General features: G+C 40.1%; 3 protein-coding genes across 5 annotated transcripts; 1 reads left to right on the top strand and 2 right to left on the bottom strand.

The window, feature by feature from the left end:
• Positions 1 to 1,518: 1,518 nt before the first annotated feature.
• LOC117264780 (carbonic anhydrase 1) lies at positions 1,519 to 9,874 on the bottom strand. Its single transcript, XM_033639029.2, has 7 exons — positions 9,716 to 9,874; positions 9,240 to 9,437; positions 7,530 to 7,648; positions 5,983 to 6,075; positions 5,786 to 5,848; positions 5,537 to 5,692; positions 1,519 to 2,997 (listed from the first exon to the last, which is right to left on the bottom strand). The coding sequence occupies exons 1-7, from the start codon at positions 9,747 to 9,749 to the stop codon at positions 2,878 to 2,880; spliced, it is 783 nt and encodes a 260-aa protein (XP_033494920.1). The 5' UTR covers positions 9,750 to 9,874; the 3' UTR covers positions 1,519 to 2,877.
• Positions 9,875 to 11,486: 1,612 nt separating this feature from the next.
• Positions 11,487 to 12,762, bottom strand: rad51b (RAD51 paralog B). The gene has a single exon (XM_033639536.2). The coding sequence runs from the start codon at positions 12,760 to 12,762 to the stop codon at positions 11,701 to 11,703; it is 1,062 nt and encodes a 353-aa protein (XP_033495427.1). The 3' UTR covers positions 11,487 to 11,700.
• On the top strand, positions 12,536 to 16,995 carry rbis (ribosomal biogenesis factor). Of its 3 annotated transcripts, XM_033639537.2 has the most exons (5): positions 12,536 to 12,675; positions 12,969 to 13,119; positions 15,301 to 15,416; positions 15,525 to 15,641; positions 15,736 to 16,995. In XM_033639537.2, exons 3-5 carry the CDS (start codon positions 15,306 to 15,308, stop codon positions 15,802 to 15,804), a joined length of 297 nt encoding a protein of 98 aa, XP_033495428.1. In that variant the 5' UTR covers positions 12,536 to 12,675; positions 12,969 to 13,119; positions 15,301 to 15,305; the 3' UTR covers positions 15,805 to 16,995. The 3 variants fall into 3 exon arrangements, with proteins under 3 accessions (XP_033495428.1, XP_033495429.1, XP_078018749.1); XM_033639538.2 differs by lacking the exon at positions 12,969 to 13,119 and having other exon boundaries at positions 12,538 to 12,675; XM_078162623.1 differs by lacking the exon at positions 12,969 to 13,119 and having other exon boundaries at positions 12,664 to 12,795.
• The last annotated feature ends 872 nt before the right edge of the window (positions 16,996 to 17,867 follow it).

The raw sequence follows: 17,867 nt of genomic DNA on the forward strand, positions 1-17,867 counted from the left end.
AAGCTTTTAGTGGCTTCTAACCTCTCTGGCACTTTTCTTTTTTTAATCTTGTAAATTTTATACTGTCTGTTTTTAACATTATGTGAAAATAAACTAATCTAAACTAAAGCTAAATATTATTCATCCTGTTATGCGTTGCCACGCATGTTTCCTCCTCCTGCAGCTGCCACGGTGTTGGCCTTTTCTGTAATGTTGCTTTTCTCCTCCTCATATTTTAGTAGAATTAATCTCTGATCCTCACGAGAAATACCTTTTTTCCCTCACATACGGCGCTCTGTGAGGACGCTCAGTGACGCTGCGCTTCTCTCATGATTGTGATTGGTCCGCTGCGTGCGCGTTCACAGCTCTTGATAAAGCAACCCTGGGTTACCGAGTTGATATCCAGCGTTGTGATACCGATTATCCTGACTGCCATTGTTAGAGTTAGTCAACCCAGGATAGGTCTGGGTAACCCAGGAAAGGTTGATCTCGCTTCATGATACAGGCCCCAAAGGTGGGAGGGATGGGGTGGATCAAACCATTTTTGAGGCAAGGGGGGTTGCTGTATTTTTGTTGTTAAAATATTACGTTTCAACCAAGTACTGTATGGTTTTGACACTTTTCTGGCTTTTCTTGTTAAAAAAGGACATACAGTAAAATAAATAAATAAATAAATAAAAATCTCTCAGATATTAGGGGTGCTGGGATTCAATTTAGGGGTGCTTCAGCACCCCCAAAAATGGGCTAGAAACACCTATGCATGCCTGTATTTCAAAAACATGTAAAGACATACAGTATACTTTAAAATAGATCATCAACAAGGTGTCCCGATATATTCCTTACTTTAAAAAATGTTTAGCTGAAAACTGGTGCAAATAAAGTGAAAATATTTAGATATGATACATATGATATGATGATATGATACATATGATACATGTTACACATAAACATGTTACACATAAACTAATCTATCTGCACCTTTATATTTACACATTTACTTGCTATTTTTTTGCATATACATTTTACTACACTTAAGTCCTGTTTACATTCTGTCTTTCAGTGCAACTACTGATTTATATCACATTTTCCTATTTATATTAATTTTATCCCTTATTCTAACTTGCACTAATTTCTATCATTGTATCTTAGATTCTCTTTTGTTTCTACTTGTGTGATTTTATTATTATTTTATTATTTTACATACATACAGTATTTAAATTCCATTGTAGGAGGAAGTCTGTAGCAACAACTGCTCTTATCATTGTTGCACATATGACAATAAACTACTTTGATCTCTGAACATTAGTTTTTGACCAGCCTGTCATCTGAGATTGTGTCATTCTGTTGGGTGTCGTGTGTTGACTGCTGAAAATAGAGTCGCTAGGGCTTGCATGCCAAAGAAGACTTAAAGTCTGATGGACTTACATAACATATAGAACTCACAGAGGTGATTAACAATAGACAATAAAACATTAAACAGTAGCTGATATGGAGGATTTGCTGAATTGCATAGAAAGAAGCAAAACACTTGACACTTGATAGTCATAAAATATATTTATTTAACTAGTAAAACGTCCACTTCCAAAATAGAATGACAACAGCACATATGTATAGGACGGCCCTAACAATGATTGGCATAAGGCTTTTTTTTCATGGTAATTACAATCTCTCTGGTAATGTTTCACTACTGCATACAGGGTTAACTGTGGAGGTGCTCAGGACCTCTCATGGCCTTTTGTTAATGCTGCCCCTATTCAGGGCCTGACACCAGGCTGACACTATAATCTGATCTGTTGGCAGGTTCGATTCTTCCTTGGCTTCCTTGGCAGGGTAATTTATTCCTTGGCTTTGTGCATTAGCCGCTATGGCTTCGCCAAAACGGCGACTGTGCGTTTCAAGCTTTAGCACTCGATACACTGGAGTTCAAAACAACACATGAAGGTGTTCTGAGAAGGAGGATCAGTCCTCTCCATTGCTATATTATCATCAGGGCATCAAAAATGCAGATGAGCTTTTGGTTACAAAACATAATTTAGGAATCACTTAAGACTTATTTTGCATAATCTATCAGGCTAAAAACAGACATAATCCAAAATACTAATAAAAACACAACACAGGATGACAAACACATGAAAGATTGGAAGATTAGGTTGTAAAATAAGAGAAACAAGCCATTGGCGTGGTGTTGAGAATCCAGCATTAGCAGCAGCCTGTCCTCATGTCCTCTGTTGCTGTAATTCAAATCAATAAGCAGGTCAGCGCCTATAGGCATCACGTCTGCATGAGACTGTGCGTGCCATGTTGTGTGTGTGTGCGCGCCAGAGGGGGATTTTCTGAGTCAATCGGTTGTGATGGAGGCGGCTGCAGCGTTTCATTAAGCTGCTGTGATGCAGAGGCTGGCAGTCAGTCAGAGATTACAGGCAGACTGGCAGCGGGAGTGTGTGAGCCCTGTGTGTTTGTGTGCGCCTCTTTTTATCTGCACCTTACCCTCCTCACAGATGGTGATGTAGTTTCATCCTCCCCCCCGCCTACTGCGACTAGCTTGTGCTTTCTGCTGACTCGAGAGCTCCATAACTCATCTTCAATTTTCATTCTTGTTGTGTTTGTTGACACCACGAAGACCTGCGCACACCGGTGTAATGTCTCTAAAACATTGGCACTGAATGCTAAGTCCCAGTAAACGTGTCGCAGCCATTGTGAGGTGTCTTAAAGAATAAATTATGACAGACTGCCCAGCATTAAAAAACAATGAGCCACAGGAATTTCATTTCTTTTAAAAACTGGACGGAGAGCGATATGTTTGCATTGTGGCTCACTGCAAGAGAGGTAACTGACTAAAGGGAGGGGGAAGGGAGAGGGCAACAGGGCAGAAAGGGCATAAAAGAGGGGGAGGGGGCATTACTGGAAGGAAGCACGGACAGAGCGACCCTTGAGAGGCTGGGGAGGGCGGTAGTTGTCCACCATGCAGCACTCGGCCTCACCCTCAGCGGAGAAGAGCAGGCTGCGGAATTTGGCCATCTGTGAAAAGGGAAAAGACGGTCATGTTAGCCATTCCTGCTGACCTTCTGTGACTGTCACTCAGCAAACACATGACTTGTGTCACAGCTGAGTCACTGACTTCAGAGCCTTGTGCTGTGGATTTCATCTTAACAATTGTATCGTTGATACTTAAAGGAATAGTTTGACATTTTGGGAAATAGATTTATTCAGTCGCCATGATGACAAGTTTGATACCACTTTCAAGCAAGCCCCTGAAAACAGTGCCAGGCTTTGAAGCCAATTTTACATAATGATCAAACATGGAATTGCAGCTTCCGTCCAAAGACTTTTTCACATAGACTTACATTGTGAAAGAAATATCTGTAAATAGGTGGAGAAATTTTTTTGAGCATCACAACCCAGATGAAATGAATTGTTTCACCATCAGAACTAGATTCATTCTGTCTGATAACTTCTAAATCTAGAATAGTCACATGATTAAATTATTTTATCTCCATTCAAGTTAGCAGAGCACTAAACCGGAAGTTAGCCGCTCAGCAGTAAGTCGTGCACTTGCTCCAAGGGCCCCATGATGCGAAGATATGGCAATTTCCACACTGCGGAAACTGAGCATTTTTTCTTCACTGAGCAACTTTAATAAGAATGAATGGGGCTACGCATCCACTCATGTATGTATGCCAAATGCAAAGCTAAAGCTAGCAGCCCGGTTTGCTTAGCGTAAAGACTGCATTGTCTGTATGCTAACGATAAAGCTACAGTTAGTAGCTGGTTAGCTAGTGGAAGAAACAGCTAGCGTAACTCTGTCCACAGGTAGCAAAATCCTCCTACCAGCACATGTAAAGATCACCAATTAAAATGCTGTATCTCATTACTTTGATGTGTACAAAAACTTAAGTGTAAAAACTACAAATTGAGGTTATTTACAACTTATAGTCTTAAGCTTGCCGCCTCGTTGCTGTAGCGTCATGAAGGAGATACCGAGCTAATGTTACGGTGCACAAATAGATCTGGGAGATGGGTAGTTAAGTATAGGGGCCTCTTGTTTCCTTCTCAACATCACCATGAAAGAAAATACAGGTGGCTAATGGCTGTGAAAAGGAAGAACTGGAAACTGGGATCAGACGAAGGCTTTTGCGGTACACGGTAAATTGTCAGCTAACATATGAACCATAATTAACTGACATAAAGTTATCGTTTTTTTTTTTAAGTGAAAATTTTTAGATGTCTTTATTTATACTGGTAGTCAGTATAACTGAGTAAAACTGGTTGCAGACATGTTTAGCTGGCTAACGTTGCCAGATGACTGTCCAGTGTAAATTTATGTAATGGCTCACTTTAATCACATTTAGCATTAGCACACGCAGCTTAGCCAGCTAAGTCTCTTGATTTCACTAATGTTACCAACATGTAAAAGTTGTGCATTCAAAATGTTATTGAATCTATGATGCATCACATTTTATAAGCTGAACATGTTTTGTACAAAAATTGTATTTTTAGCAAAAGAAATGCATTGCCTAATCTTTATTTTAAGCTAACTGCTGCTGGTGTTAGCTTCCAAATAGACACAAACACAAGAGTGGTATCAATCTTCTTGACTAACACTTGTCAAAAAAGTTTCCCAAAATCTGGCAGGGCAAGAATAGCAAGTCAGCTGCTACAGCTTGGTGTCAGGTGGCCTATTTAAAGGATTTATCATTAACTCAGGCTAATGAATTAGTCCATGGTAATGTCACTGCTGCAGCCACTTGAGTATCATGTTCACATTGGGTAAGAATGCACTACTGGGACAAAATGATTCAGTTAATTGTGTATTACCTGATTAGAAACCATTAACTTAAGACATGTATTACTTCATATGAATGACTTCCTCGTCATTTATCTGCTTGACCGGCCTCATATGGCACCAAGTCTAAAGGTTGTGTCAACACGTCTCACATGTTTACCCTTGAGACACCTACTTGCCGCCATGAAATAAACATTTGAGCTGGCAGTGTTCATTTCAAATGGCCTATAAAGACTCCAGCCACAAGGCCAAACCTGCCTCAGGAGGCTGTTAGTTTAGATTACTGGGTGGTTAGAAGTCAAATATCCACTTCAGCAGTTTAGGGTTAGGGGTAATTTTAGGAGTAGGCTAAATACTTAGCAAATGCAGGTATGATGTCGACAGTGTTTATTCAGTTATGGTTGAAACCACCCACTGACTCAAGCTAAGTTTCTTCATCAACAGTATGTGATGCATGTGTGGGGTGGACAGTTCCTGTTGACTCCCCACACGCTGAAACAGAAATTCTGTGGTAATGCAATAGCATGTGTGAACTCTCATTTGTTCCCGTTCTCTTGGTATTTTCTTTTTTCTTGTGAAAGTGAAACAGGCTGCTGTATTGCCTCTCCTCCCATTACAGAGGTTTCTTCTTCTCCTCTCAGCTTATCTGAACAATTAAGCCCTTGATTTAGATCGTAGAGTAAGAGAGGATTTGCAGACAGGGCTATTCTAGACCACGGGCACACAGCCAATGCTTCTACTACCCACTGAATGGGCTCTGTGAGCATGCCATACCTGCTCACAACTGACGGTGATTGGCTCTTTGCAGACAATCCAGGTGACGCTCTCCAGCAGAGGAGGTGTGGTCAGGGAGCCATCATATGTCCAGTAGTCTAGGCTACCAGGGAGCAAGGTAGAGGGGTCAAAGCCACAGAAAGAAGTCTGCTTGCCCTGAACACAGTAAAGAAAATGAAGAACAGGTTGGTGAAACACCTCATCAAAAATCATCAAATGAATGAGAATACAGTTTTTATGGAAACATACCTTGGTCTTGATGGAATCAAAGGCATCAAGAATCTTCTGCAGACTTGGATTTGCAGCACCAATCTGAAAAACAATAATACAATGTTAAAGGGATTAATTATATGATCATCAGCAAACAGCAGTACCCATTGCTTTAAAGGTGTGCAGTGTGTTGTGCTGGTTACTGTAATACTAAACAACATGCTTTAACTACTGACCTTCAGGAATACTCCAACAACAGCGAGCCCATCAGGCTTGCTAGCAGCGTCACCAAAACTTGGGTATTTGGTGTTCCAGTGCACCAGATGGAGCTGGGAATAAATGAAACAGATAAATAAGAAATAAAGCCCCTCGAAAGTAGTCTTGTGATCCATTTTCAGAACCATGGAAATTCTGCCATTTCTTATCTGTATCAGTAGATACTGAACTGAAAAGCAGACGGGATGGATGAATTTTTTAAGTTTCTTTCGACTTCAACAAGCTTTTTGATCAAGGTAGGGGTGGGGATAAAACATTATGCTGTAAGATAATAACTTGACTCAACATTTTGGATTTATTTTTTGTTAAAAAAAAAATGTCAAAAAATGTAGTTATTAAAGAAGAACAACCAAAAACATATTCTCATACAGCGGTTCATATTATATGTCACAAATTAGCACCCCTACCAGTTAGGTTAAGTTTAGTAAAAACAATCATATCGTCACATTGCAAACTTAACGTAAAGCTACATAGGTTTTGTTTAGGAAAGTACAGTCAAGCAGGTTAGGTTTAAGAAAAAGAAACACGGTTGGGCGTCTTCAGGTTACATACCTAACGTAACGTTACGTGCTTAACATAACGTGACGACGTAATGATGTTCTGTAACTCTAATTGTTACTCTATTAGGCATTGTTTTTTGCTTTTGCCCCTTGAAAACACTTCTTATCTTGTATATTTGTATATTTTGACAGATATTTGATAGACAGTTGTTTCTAAAACTGGGCCCAGTGAGTGACTCTGACCTGGTTGTTACTGGTTGTTGAACGTTAAACTGTGGTTACTGTACTTAGTGTTACTGTAATTTGAAGCATTCTCTGGCACAAGGATTTCCTTCGGGATAAATAAAATTCTATTGAATTGAATTGAATTGCAAATAACTCAGGGTTCACTTGGGTTTCACACTGGAACCGAACAACTGTCTCCTTGGGGAAAGTCTTGTGTTTGTTTGAGCCACCCACAACCTCAACTTGGCTCCTCAAGCAGAGTTTCCCTCTTTATACTACTTCCTCCTTTACTCTCGTCAGTGCATTGGTCATGTGATTGCAGCCTCCACGACTACGTGGGTTACATACCAATTATTTGCTGATCATTACGTGGGTTATATATGAATTCTGGTGCATTACCTTTCTTGGATAAACATACAAACAGTGCATCAGAATAGCCTGCAACTATATTAATTTGCTCACAGATTGAAGTTTCACCTATACAAACATCCTCTGGGGTTAAATACCTTAATTGGTTGAGTTCAAGCAAAAAACAACAGATGACAAGCACAAAAAAGTTGGTGAACTGGCATAGCTAAAAGGCAAAGAAAATTAGTTCTCTACTTGGGCCTAACTTTTATCTGAGCCAGAGAATGATACTTAAGTTCACTACCTACAATACAAATAAAATTAAAAACTCAAATCTGCTTTATCCTCCTCGTTACTGCGTGTCAACCTCAATCTGTCAGAAACAATAGCTGTATGAGTGTTACTTTCATAATAATGGCTCAGAGCATCCATACCTCAGCAGGATACTTGGTCCCCCCCACAGTATGTTCAGAGCCCTTGTCATCAGAAGCTCCCCAGTGGAAATGAAACTGCTTGAGCCTGTAGACTCCAGAGATCGGTCCGTCTGTCAGAGCTGCAGAACAAACACACATTTTCCCATCAGTTTCCCACACTGACCGTGGGTAGCGCTGTGGTCAGCCATGATGAGACCTTGTTATAAAATGATGTGGTGATTCATAGGCAAGTTTTAAACATCCACATAGAAGGAAATTTTTTTTCCGAGGGGCAGACAATATGAAAAGCCAAGGTACACATTAACAAGATGTAAGTATACACACCCACACACACACACCACGTACACACTTGTGACACTGTGGCAGACATGGAGGCAGACTCAGTTCCTGTTGTGTCGTCAAATTGAGGATTCAGTCGCAAATCATGTCCAGGTATTGTTAACATCAAGCCTCCTTCCAATGTTACATAATGAATCTATTCGCAGCCTACAGAGTGGGTGAAACTGTCGCAGATAATCCTGTACATTGTTCTATTTCTGGTGCTGCATTAGGAAATGCTGTGACACACAAACACACACACAGCCCTCTCCAAACAGGACCAAACAGGATATTTGTTTCTCAGTAGTCGGCCTCAATAGATAAAAAGGTGCAGACGCAATTTAAGGGTGTGTGGAACAAAGGAGGATGACTGAAAAATAAAAATAAAGAGGCCATCCATCTTTTCCACTGTGCACACACACACACACACACACACACACACACACATGATGTATGACATGGTGTATGACATTGACATACAGACTTAGCTTGTCCTTTATGTAGAAGGGCAGGGTGGAAAATAAGTAAAATACCAAGGAGGAATGAAGAGACTCAAACTCATCTAGCTCATATTCTCAGCAAAAGTGCTTTTGTTTTCCATCTTGATGCGTGTCCAGTAGATTGTGTTGGCTACGTAACCATATTCTTCTTTATCCTCTATCACATCAGCTAAAGGACAACCAATCCAAAGTCCTCCAAATCCTTAATCCATAAAAACCCTACATTTTTCTCATTTCTTTTTGGAATAAAATCTTACACGAACGGAAATGCAATTAAAATAAAGAGGAAAAAAATAATGCCATCTCCATTTTTATAATCTAAATGGAATAAAATCCAGCCTCTGTTATATGGTAACTCACTCCCACGCATATTTGGCGCATTAACAGTGAACCAAGCCAGGGTTTGTTTGCAGAGTAACCCTTGTTTTCTGCGCTTTGACCCCACAGCCTGCAGAAAGGACTTGGCGTGGGAAAGGTTTACCCGGGCGTTGCATTACCAATTCAATTAGTATCTGCATGCTTTGTGCTCGGCTTTTGAATGGAGCCCCCACAGCCGAAATTCATTCATTAATAAATGCATGTAAAAACACCAAAATGATAAAAATCTGTGTTCACTGAAGGCGCAGTTGGAAACTGGGGCGCATTATTCATCCATACAAATATTAACATATTATTAATATGCTGGACAGTCTGACTGTGAGAGCTGCACACACAGCAGCCGAGCACTGAACCTGAATGCCGCACCTCTTTTATAGCTACAAACATTGCAGTAATAATTGGAAACATAGGAGAATGTTGTTTCTCCATGTTAAAACGCAATATAACACCGCACATTTCTTAATCAGATTCTGATATCAAGCTGAAGGCTCTAATGAGCGGATGTCACACTAACTTGAGCTGTCAGTGTCGTCTGCGAAGGACACTTGGAAGGAATGTCCGTTGTTGAGGATATCAAGGCAGGTGGAGGGGTCGTACTTCAGCTTGAGCGGCTTCAGCCCCGCGTCGTAAGATGCTGCACCAGGTACGATGTCAATGGGAGACTGGCGGGGTCCATTGGCAATAGGGAAGTTATCACACCATTTGTCGGGTCCTAAAATGACATATTGATACAACTGTGATTAGAATATTAGTCTTGAAATATGCGTTTTTAATGAGACAAACTGCGCGTTTGGGGATGGTGATGTGCTTAAACGCGCGTAAAAAGCCCCAAAATGCGCAGAATTAAAAGAAAAAAAAATCTCTGCAGTGACCCGTGCATTCTCTGTCCTCCCATTCATTTACTGCATACAGGTATGACTGGTTTAAACATCCCCCACAGTAATGTCAATCCTACATTATTATAGCGTGTACGTGCAGTGAGCGCCTCACCGTTGTTTGCTGCGTATCCCCAAGCGTGAGACATTGTTACAATTTGGATCTATGAGTATCTAGAGCTGTAAATTCCCTAAAGCGAGTCGTCCCCCAGCGCACACGCAGCCAGTGTCCTCCACCTGACAGCTGCACCGCTTATATAGGGTCCCCTGTGAGCGGTGTGTGTGTCGGGCTGGTGTTGGCCACATGACGTCCGCGCAATGACCGGGAGGAGTTTCGATGCGCCGCAACGTTGCAACACTGTGGATCAATGAGGATCTGTCTCTGCGCCCCCCCCCCTCCCCTCTGCTGCAGTGATAAAGTCTTCGTTGACAAGCGCCAGTGTGATGAGCTGAATCACACTCTTCTAAGAACGTGCTGGGCGCATTTTCACCTCTCACAGCGGGTTTAATTTACATGCCATGTGAGGAAGTAACGGAATTACGCGGCAGCGTGCAGCCTGTGTCACCTTCAAACTGCAAGTGGGCTACAGCTGTGACTTTAAAGAAACAATCGCTGTAAGATATAATAACACCACGGACTGAGAAGTTAAAGGAAAATGGTTTGTCCTATAATAAGTTATTATTAAAGATAAGCATATTTATTCCCTGTTGGATCACCGAGGGGATGAATGAGAGATAAGTGTAAAACAGTTAACAAAAATGGACTTTAATGTCAATGGATGTGACAATAAAGCAATCAAACATTAATTGCAACAAAGGTTGTTTGGCTTCAACACTGCAGCCTGTGGTGTATGTGATCCAAAAAAGGAACTAGAGCTTGCAACTGCACAGACTCTGTGTCTTGTGGTTTTTTTCCACTTCACTTTGAACTCCGAAATAACGACAACAATTAAATTATTAGCCTATTTCCTGTAAGCAAATCATATACATTAAAAAAACATAATTAGCGTCTTAAGGACTTTCGGTCGGGTCAGCAGTCCTAAGAGTTATCTGGCCGGCTCTTGCACACTAAGGCAGATAAAAACAGAAGGCGCACTGTACTGTATTTGTCTATCAGTGGCGGTGCTGCTGCTGCAGGTATACACAAGTAGGACAACTCTGTGTTTACTGATAAAAGAATTGACCCAAATGACTGACACAGCACAATCACATACTAGTAACCTATATAACATGCCATTATTTGCAAGAAAAGTATTTGCAAAAGTACTACTACTAGAACTACTACTAATAATAATAGAGAAATAATTAATTGTCTTGGTGAAGGGTCATTTCATCCTTCCAGTGCCTCTCTCCAAAATCTCCATTATAGTTTGACTGCATCCTAGTGGCCAGTGCAGTGAATCAATGACAGCTCAAGTTTTTCACAGTTATTCAGGCTGTGATGAACACGGTTGTGGTGGTATTATGGTGCCACCTGCTGTTGGTCAATGAGACTACAAGGTGAGTCTTTTCCCCCATGCAGCTTTGATAGGCAAACAAATACAACTGAAAGAAAAAATATTAATTCGAGTAGATATTGCATAAAGGGTATTGTAGAACATAGTGCTTAAAATGTCATATTTTTTGTGATTTCTCAACAGATAACTTATGAAATGTTAAATCATAGGCATACCATCAATTTCAGTGGTAGGGTGACAGGGTAGCTTGGTGCAAAATGTAGTGCAACAAGTGGGTGGTATTATTAGATAAAATAATTATTTGCAGATTTGCTGTGCTTTTATTTTGAAGGACTCATGTCCGAAACGGAAGTGTTTTCATTTTATCCACTTTTATTCACTGATAATAAATAAATCAGGGTGTTACGACAATGAACTGGACATGAAAAATATCAGTCATATTTTTTATTAAAACAGAAGAGAAAAACGTTCAGACATCAAAGTAAACACAGCATCCCTGAACATTAAAACAGGAAGTATTTTTCTCAGTGACAGTGTCCTTAAAATAATGGTGTGGACTTTAAGCAGGCAAGTAGCTGTGTCATTTCCTGGCATCTCCACACACGCACACATACACACAGGTGAGTCACAGTGTTTGACCAGTCTAGTCCATAGGTCTGGTTATGTAATTGAATCCAGTCTGAACCCTGATTGGCTGCAGCCCTGGATCCGTGCCCTCATACAAGGTCTCCTGACTGCCTTCTCCATCCACACAGATCCCCTGCTTCTCAATGGTGTAGTTCAGCACAGCAAATGGAGCCACGGGTGACTTGGCTATCAGTATCTGTCTCTGGTGTGCATCCACATACTGGACAATCAGACGTGTGTTGACACTGTGACTCCACGTGTTCCCCAGAGCTGCTGTTACAAACCCAGAATCCCCCTCAGATCCCCCCACGTGAGTTGTGATCTGGTTGGTGAGCACCACAGGGATGTTAAACTGGTGGGCCAGGTATTTGAGGGTGGAGGCCTCGTGGCCCAGCAGGTTGCTGCGGTGAATCAGGTTGCCGGGCAACGTTGTGTCAAACTCCTTTCTCACCACAGAGGCCACAGAGTCCAGGATAATGAGACCTGCTGCAGTTGAGATGATGTCCTCTTCTAGTCTCTCCAGTCTGTTGAGGACATCTTGACAGGTGAGCTCCCTGAATAGATGCACCCGCCCAGCCATCTGCAGGACTTTCTCCTTACTGCTGAAGAAGTTTGGGAACCGGCTCTGCGCAATCTCCACCAGCCTCTCGGCAGAGAAAGCAGACTCTGTGTCTATGTAGATCACATCACTGTCCATGCCTCCCTCACTCTTTGGCAGAGTGGCCAAAACGCTCAGCATCAGACACATCTGAGTCTTCCCACAGCCAGAGGGCCCTGTCACCTCTGTGATGGTCCCATAGGGCAGGCCTCCTCTCAGGAGTTTATCCAGAGCAGGTAATGATGTGGAGAAACACGAGTGTTGCTTCCACAGCTCCAGAGCCGTGATGACAGGCGGTGCGACGGCTTTGCTGACGGACTGCATCAGCATCACAGCTTTCTGATAGCTCATCCCTGCGGCATGCATCACCTCAACAGGAGACAGAGATAACAGGTCTTTACAACTCTCTATGTGATGTCGTTTGAGTTGCTCACATATTTCGTCTGAAACGCCGGCTCGCTTCAGAATTCTAGTCGCCATGTTGGCTCCTTTTCACAGCTTTCGCTTCAACTGGTAAGACGGCAAAACGTTAAAACAATTCAACTTTCTTCTTCTTCTTCTTCTTCTTCTTCTTCTTCTTCTTCTTCTTCTTCTTCTTCTTCTTCTTCTTCTTCTTCTTCTTCTTCTTCTTCTTCTTCTTCTTCTTCTTCTTCTTCTTCTACTACTACTACTGCTACATTGCGTAGACCCGCCCCACTATGCTGTGATTGGCTACTCCTACCGTGTTGTAATTGGCTAGTACTTGTTACGTTGACGTGATGACGCAGCAGAAAAGGCACGTTTGATAGTCGCTAGCACATGAGGATATCAACACCAGCCAGCAGCTTCTTAAATAAGGTATGTTTTTAAGTATTTTATCGTTAAGTTTGAGCTCCGTACGCACTGTTTTCGAGCCCTTTTGTCAGATATAATGCCATTTAGTAAAATTAATCAACTTTATCAGAAAATGACGAAAATAGCTCGCGCACAGCGTCATGTAGCGTGTAGGAAGGCAGCAAGCTGGCGACAACATCTGGACACTTGTGAGTTATTTGAGTTGACTTGATGTTTAACCAGGCGGATATGAATACAGTTTAAGAGTCATTAAATGTTCTTCAAGAGGCAGGCTACGTGCTTGGTATTTATTTACATTCACCTACAAGTAAAACTCATAATTTGCCCCAAGCACATTGCACATTTCATTTACTCATTTCAGATAGACTTAATGTGAAGATAAATAAAAGGCAGTGTTACACAGTACATGATAATATCTGTCAAATCACTGTCAGGTTGTCTAATTCACTTCACAATTGACCCGTGTTTGAAGAAGTTAGTCTTGTACTTAAATAAAATCTTAATGCTACAGTGTAGTAAAAAAACAGTATCAACTATCGTTTATTTATGGAAAATAACTGAGTATTAAGCTCTTATACAGCAATGCCCTAAATTCACATTCATACAGGCTTGAATGACACATAATATATGACATCAACTGCAAAAAAGGATGAAAAAAATCAGTAAAAAGAAATAACTGGCTGTGATCTGTCGAGAATAATTAACAGCAATAAAAACTGTAAAATGACAAAAAATTAAAACAAACAAATAAACAAACCTGCCATGAATTAAGGATATATAACAACAACAAAATGTAGTAAAATAAAAACAATTAATAATGATCATGTCTGTAATTTTCCCAAAGCAGGGACACTGTACAACAACATATCATCTAGCGTACACATGCACAAATATTCTAAAGGACACATATCTGTCTGATTTCAACACCTCTTGTAACTTATTCCGTTTACTTGGTGGGAAAACCCCCCCCAAAAACTAAAAGCTATTTTACCAAGTTCAGTGCTGATCTCAGGAGTTACCCTGTTACAACTAAAAATCCTGCATTCAAACTCTTACTTAGTTAGAAATAAAACAGTATGAGCATCATAATTAACATTAAATACCACACTGTACTCTCACTGCAGCATTGTATGTATTGTATTATTTTAACTATTGATGCATTAATGTGTACACCACTTTAGAGTTGCAGCTGGTAGAGTTTGGGTAGTTTTAATAGCTTGATATCAAACTTGGTAGCTTGATCCATATTAATAAATCTTAAGTTGATTATTTTTTTTGGCATTGAAAATCAGAATCCTTGAAGAACTAATGCTGTCAAATAAATGTAGTGGAGTAAAAAATACAATATTTGCTTCCAAAGTGTAGTGGAGTGGAAATACAAAGTAGCATTAAATAGAAATATTCAAGCAAAGTACAAGTACCTCAAAATTGTCCTTAGTTACATTCCACCACTGCACTTCACTGTAGGATTTTGTTAAGTTAATAATACAGTGTATCCAAATTTTGTTTACTTTTTTCATGTAGTAGACCAATTTCCTTTATTTAAAGGTTTAAAGCACATTACATTGTATCGTACATGTATTGGTCTAAAAGGTTCTGTAAAGCTTATTATCTTTACCACTACTGTTGCTGCTAGTGCATTAGATTAATTTGAAAGATGCATTTCTCAAAAGCAACTTGTATTTTTCTTTTTTCCCCTCCACTAACCCAAGTGACTGTCAGTCAGACTGTTGGGGTGAGAGTTTGTTTTGTTTACAGTGCAACTCTTGGTAAATGTCTAGACACTGTCGTGCATGAAACTGCAAATCAGCTGCAAATTGGAAAAATGCCCAAATTAGTGTGTTTGACGTCTATTTATGCCGCATTCAGAGTCACTTAATGAGCCTTGTTAATACACCACCTGAACCCCTTGACCCTGTTCAAGTTTTATGACTCACTGTCTCAAGGAGTGAGCTTTTGGCAGAAACAGAGGTGTTGCTAATCAGGTGGCTGCTGAGTGTAGAAGGCATGTGGAGAGGCTGGATCAGCATTAGTCTTTTTAGAGCAAGTAGTGAGCCTGCGTGATCAGTGTGGAAACTATCACTTTAGAGCACTGGTTAAAGAAAAAATACATGATAAAACAGAGGTTATAGAAAGGAAATCTCTCCTGTGAGCCTATCATGCTGACTGCTGTTCTCTCCTCAGGTAACATGGGGAAGAATAAACAAAAGGGGAAGAAGCAGAAGAACGTCTTTCAAGTGGCAAACAAGCACATGAAGCACAAGAACAAAGCAAAACCTGTCACGACGACGCTCAAACATGTGAGATCTCTTTCTTCTTTCTTTCCTTCTTGCATATATTTTGTATTCTCCCTTGTATGTTGTGTTAAATGCAGCTGCTCTAGCATACGGTAATTTGTGGCTTCACAGATCAATGCAGTGAAAAATGAGAAGGTGGAAAACCTCAATCAAATCTTCACAGAAGTCCAGAGGGACGTTAAGAGCATTTCCAAGTCTGTTGCTCCTGCACCAAAGAAACAAACACAGGTAGGAAGTTGTAATGTTTGAACATGTAAAACTTGTATTCATCATCCAGCATTTTAATCCTCTTGATATAACTAATCCTTTTTTGTCTTTTTAGGTTGTCAGAGAGCCACCAAAGGAATCTGTAAATGTTGACAGTGCTGCTCAGCTCTTCTCCCAGCTATAATAAACCATGAAAGTGGGACTGTCATAAAGTCTGAGGACAAACGCAGTGACTGACTGTTGTATGTCTCTCCATGTTGGACATGTGATATAACAAAGTTGGTTTACTTCCGATGTATTTTGACACTCTGTGCCAAAATGAAGATTGTAGATACATTGGGGTTTATGCATGAAAGTAAAACCTTGTGTGTAATTTAAAGGTCCAGTGTGTAGGATTTAGGGGAATATATTGGCAAAAAATGTGATATTATATAAGAAGTACATTTTCTGTAGTGTATAATCACCTGAAAAAAAAAACTGTTGTGTTTTCGTGACCTTAGAATGAGGTGTTATGTCTACATAGGGAGCAGGTCCTCGTCTACAGAGTCTGCCATATTGTATCGGCATGTTTCTACAGTAGACCAGAATGGACAAACCAAATACTGGCTCTAGATAGTGCCATTTCCGTTTTCTTGTCGACCACCACAGTAAGCAACCCCTCCATGATGAGAGCATCGGAAAAACACAGATTTTTTTTTTTTTAAGTGAAACTGCTTTATTCAGTATTTTTACCGGTTTAAATCACCTGGTTAGTTTTAGAGAGGAAGAAACTGCTGCAGAGAATTCACTTCCTGGTAAAAACCTCCTGAACAATGACCAAAATAAGTTTAAGCAGAGTGCAATCTGCAATCTTCACTGCTAGATACCACTAAATCCCCCAAAATCTTACACAATGTTCCTTTAAGCCCTCTGTATATTCAGTGCAAAGAAATGTAATCAGTTGACAGATTTGTGCTCTGTCAATTGTGTCATTGTTTCAGACGCAAAGGATGTTTTTTTATCTTTACTGATGAAGAGTCTTTTGTATAGAAATGTATTCTTTTTCTTTGAGCTGCAACTAATTATTAATCTGCTTAATATTTTCTTGATTCATTTATAACTTCTTGTTTTTAAGATATCAGAAAAAAATAAATAACTGCCCTTACAATAAACAATAAACAGTCCGAAACAAAAATGTATTCCGTTAACTTCATGTATATTGAAGAACATTAGCAAATCTTCACATTTGAGCAAAATGAGGCAGAATTTTTTACACTTTTGCTTTGAAAAATGACTGAAATGATTAATCATTAGAAAGAAAAAATCCTCTATTGATTTGCAGTCAATCGATGTAGTCATTTTAACTCTGTCTTTATTAAAGTGTTGATACAGTTTCCTCATTACTCATCATCTTGAATCTGAACATTAAAGTTTCTTGTCATTTCTAGACAAAACATTTACAAAAAAAAATATATAACCATGTACACTTTACGATATGCTTTGAGTTTTGTTTTGCAAAGCAGTTCAAGGTTTTCACACCCTTTTTTCATGCTTTTCATACCTTGGATTTGGTGTAAATGAAGTCACAAAGGAGGTCATTGTGACTTGTGCTGGTTGTACTGATGAAAGTGTTTGCTTCAAAGAATTTTGTCCTCATGGAAATCATTAAGATTTCAAGTAGAAGTTTGCAAAAACAGAATTTAAATGAGGAATTCACACATGTAGTTTCATTAAATAGTATGTTTAAAGCTGCTTTTGTCATGGAGGTGCTGTTAGAACTCATTTTGAGGCTGTGGTTTTTCTGCACTGGACTGAATCATTCTGTCAGGCATTTCTGATATTCCGTCCACCCCCATATGTACAAGCTATCTATTTCAGGGCTCCACACTGTCATTTCTATTAGGACTGCACCTGAAGATGAAGTATAGATTTTTCGGCTCCACCTGCGAGCAGTGGGTAGTTATCTGTATGCTGCTGCTGCATCCTGTTGTAGCAACTTGACATTAGAGGTCACGGGTGTACCAGTGCCCAGCTGATTGCTTGTCTTCATGCCGACCTCTGACTGAGTTAGTTGGTCAATACATCTGGAGAAAGGTGAAAGCTTGGGTGAGGCTGGTAAACAGACCAATGTATGTTGGGATAAACAAGTTAGGAAGAAGGTTTTCAAGGTGAGATGACTTGAATGAAGCTTTATTTTATTCTCCAGTGGATGTTCAGGTACTGAATAGCTTAAACATGCAGCGACTAATTGTTGTGACCTATTTGTGG

Source organism: Epinephelus lanceolatus, chromosome 20 (genome assembly GCF_041903045.1).
Source record: "Epinephelus lanceolatus isolate andai-2023 chromosome 20, ASM4190304v1, whole genome shotgun sequence".
Lineage (NCBI taxonomy): Eukaryota > Metazoa > Chordata > Actinopteri > Perciformes > Serranidae > Epinephelus > Epinephelus lanceolatus.

Coding starts and splice junctions, on each gene's coding strand:
- LOC117264780 (XM_033639029.2), bottom strand. CDS start 9,749: ATGTCTCACGCTTGGGGATACGCAGCAAACAACG. Junction 9,438..9,715: donor GGGATACGCAGCAAACAACG/GTGAGGCGCTCA, acceptor ATGTCATTTTAG/GACCCGACAAATGGTGTGAT. Junction 6,076..7,529: donor GGACCAAGTATCCTGCTGAG/GTATGGATGCTC, acceptor ATTTATTCCCAG/CTCCATCTGGTGCACTGGAA.
- rad51b (XM_033639536.2), bottom strand. CDS start 12,762: ATGGCGACTAGAATTCTGAAGCGAGCCGGCGTTTCAGACGAAATATGT.
- rbis (XM_033639537.2), top strand. CDS start 15,306: ATGGGGAAGAATAAACAAAAGGGGAAGAAGCAGAAGAACGTCTTTCAA. Junction 15,417..15,524: donor TCACGACGACGCTCAAACAT/GTGAGATCTCTT, acceptor GTGGCTTCACAG/ATCAATGCAGTGAAAAATGA. Junction 15,642..15,735: donor CACCAAAGAAACAAACACAG/GTAGGAAGTTGT, acceptor TTGTCTTTTTAG/GTTGTCAGAGAGCCACCAAA.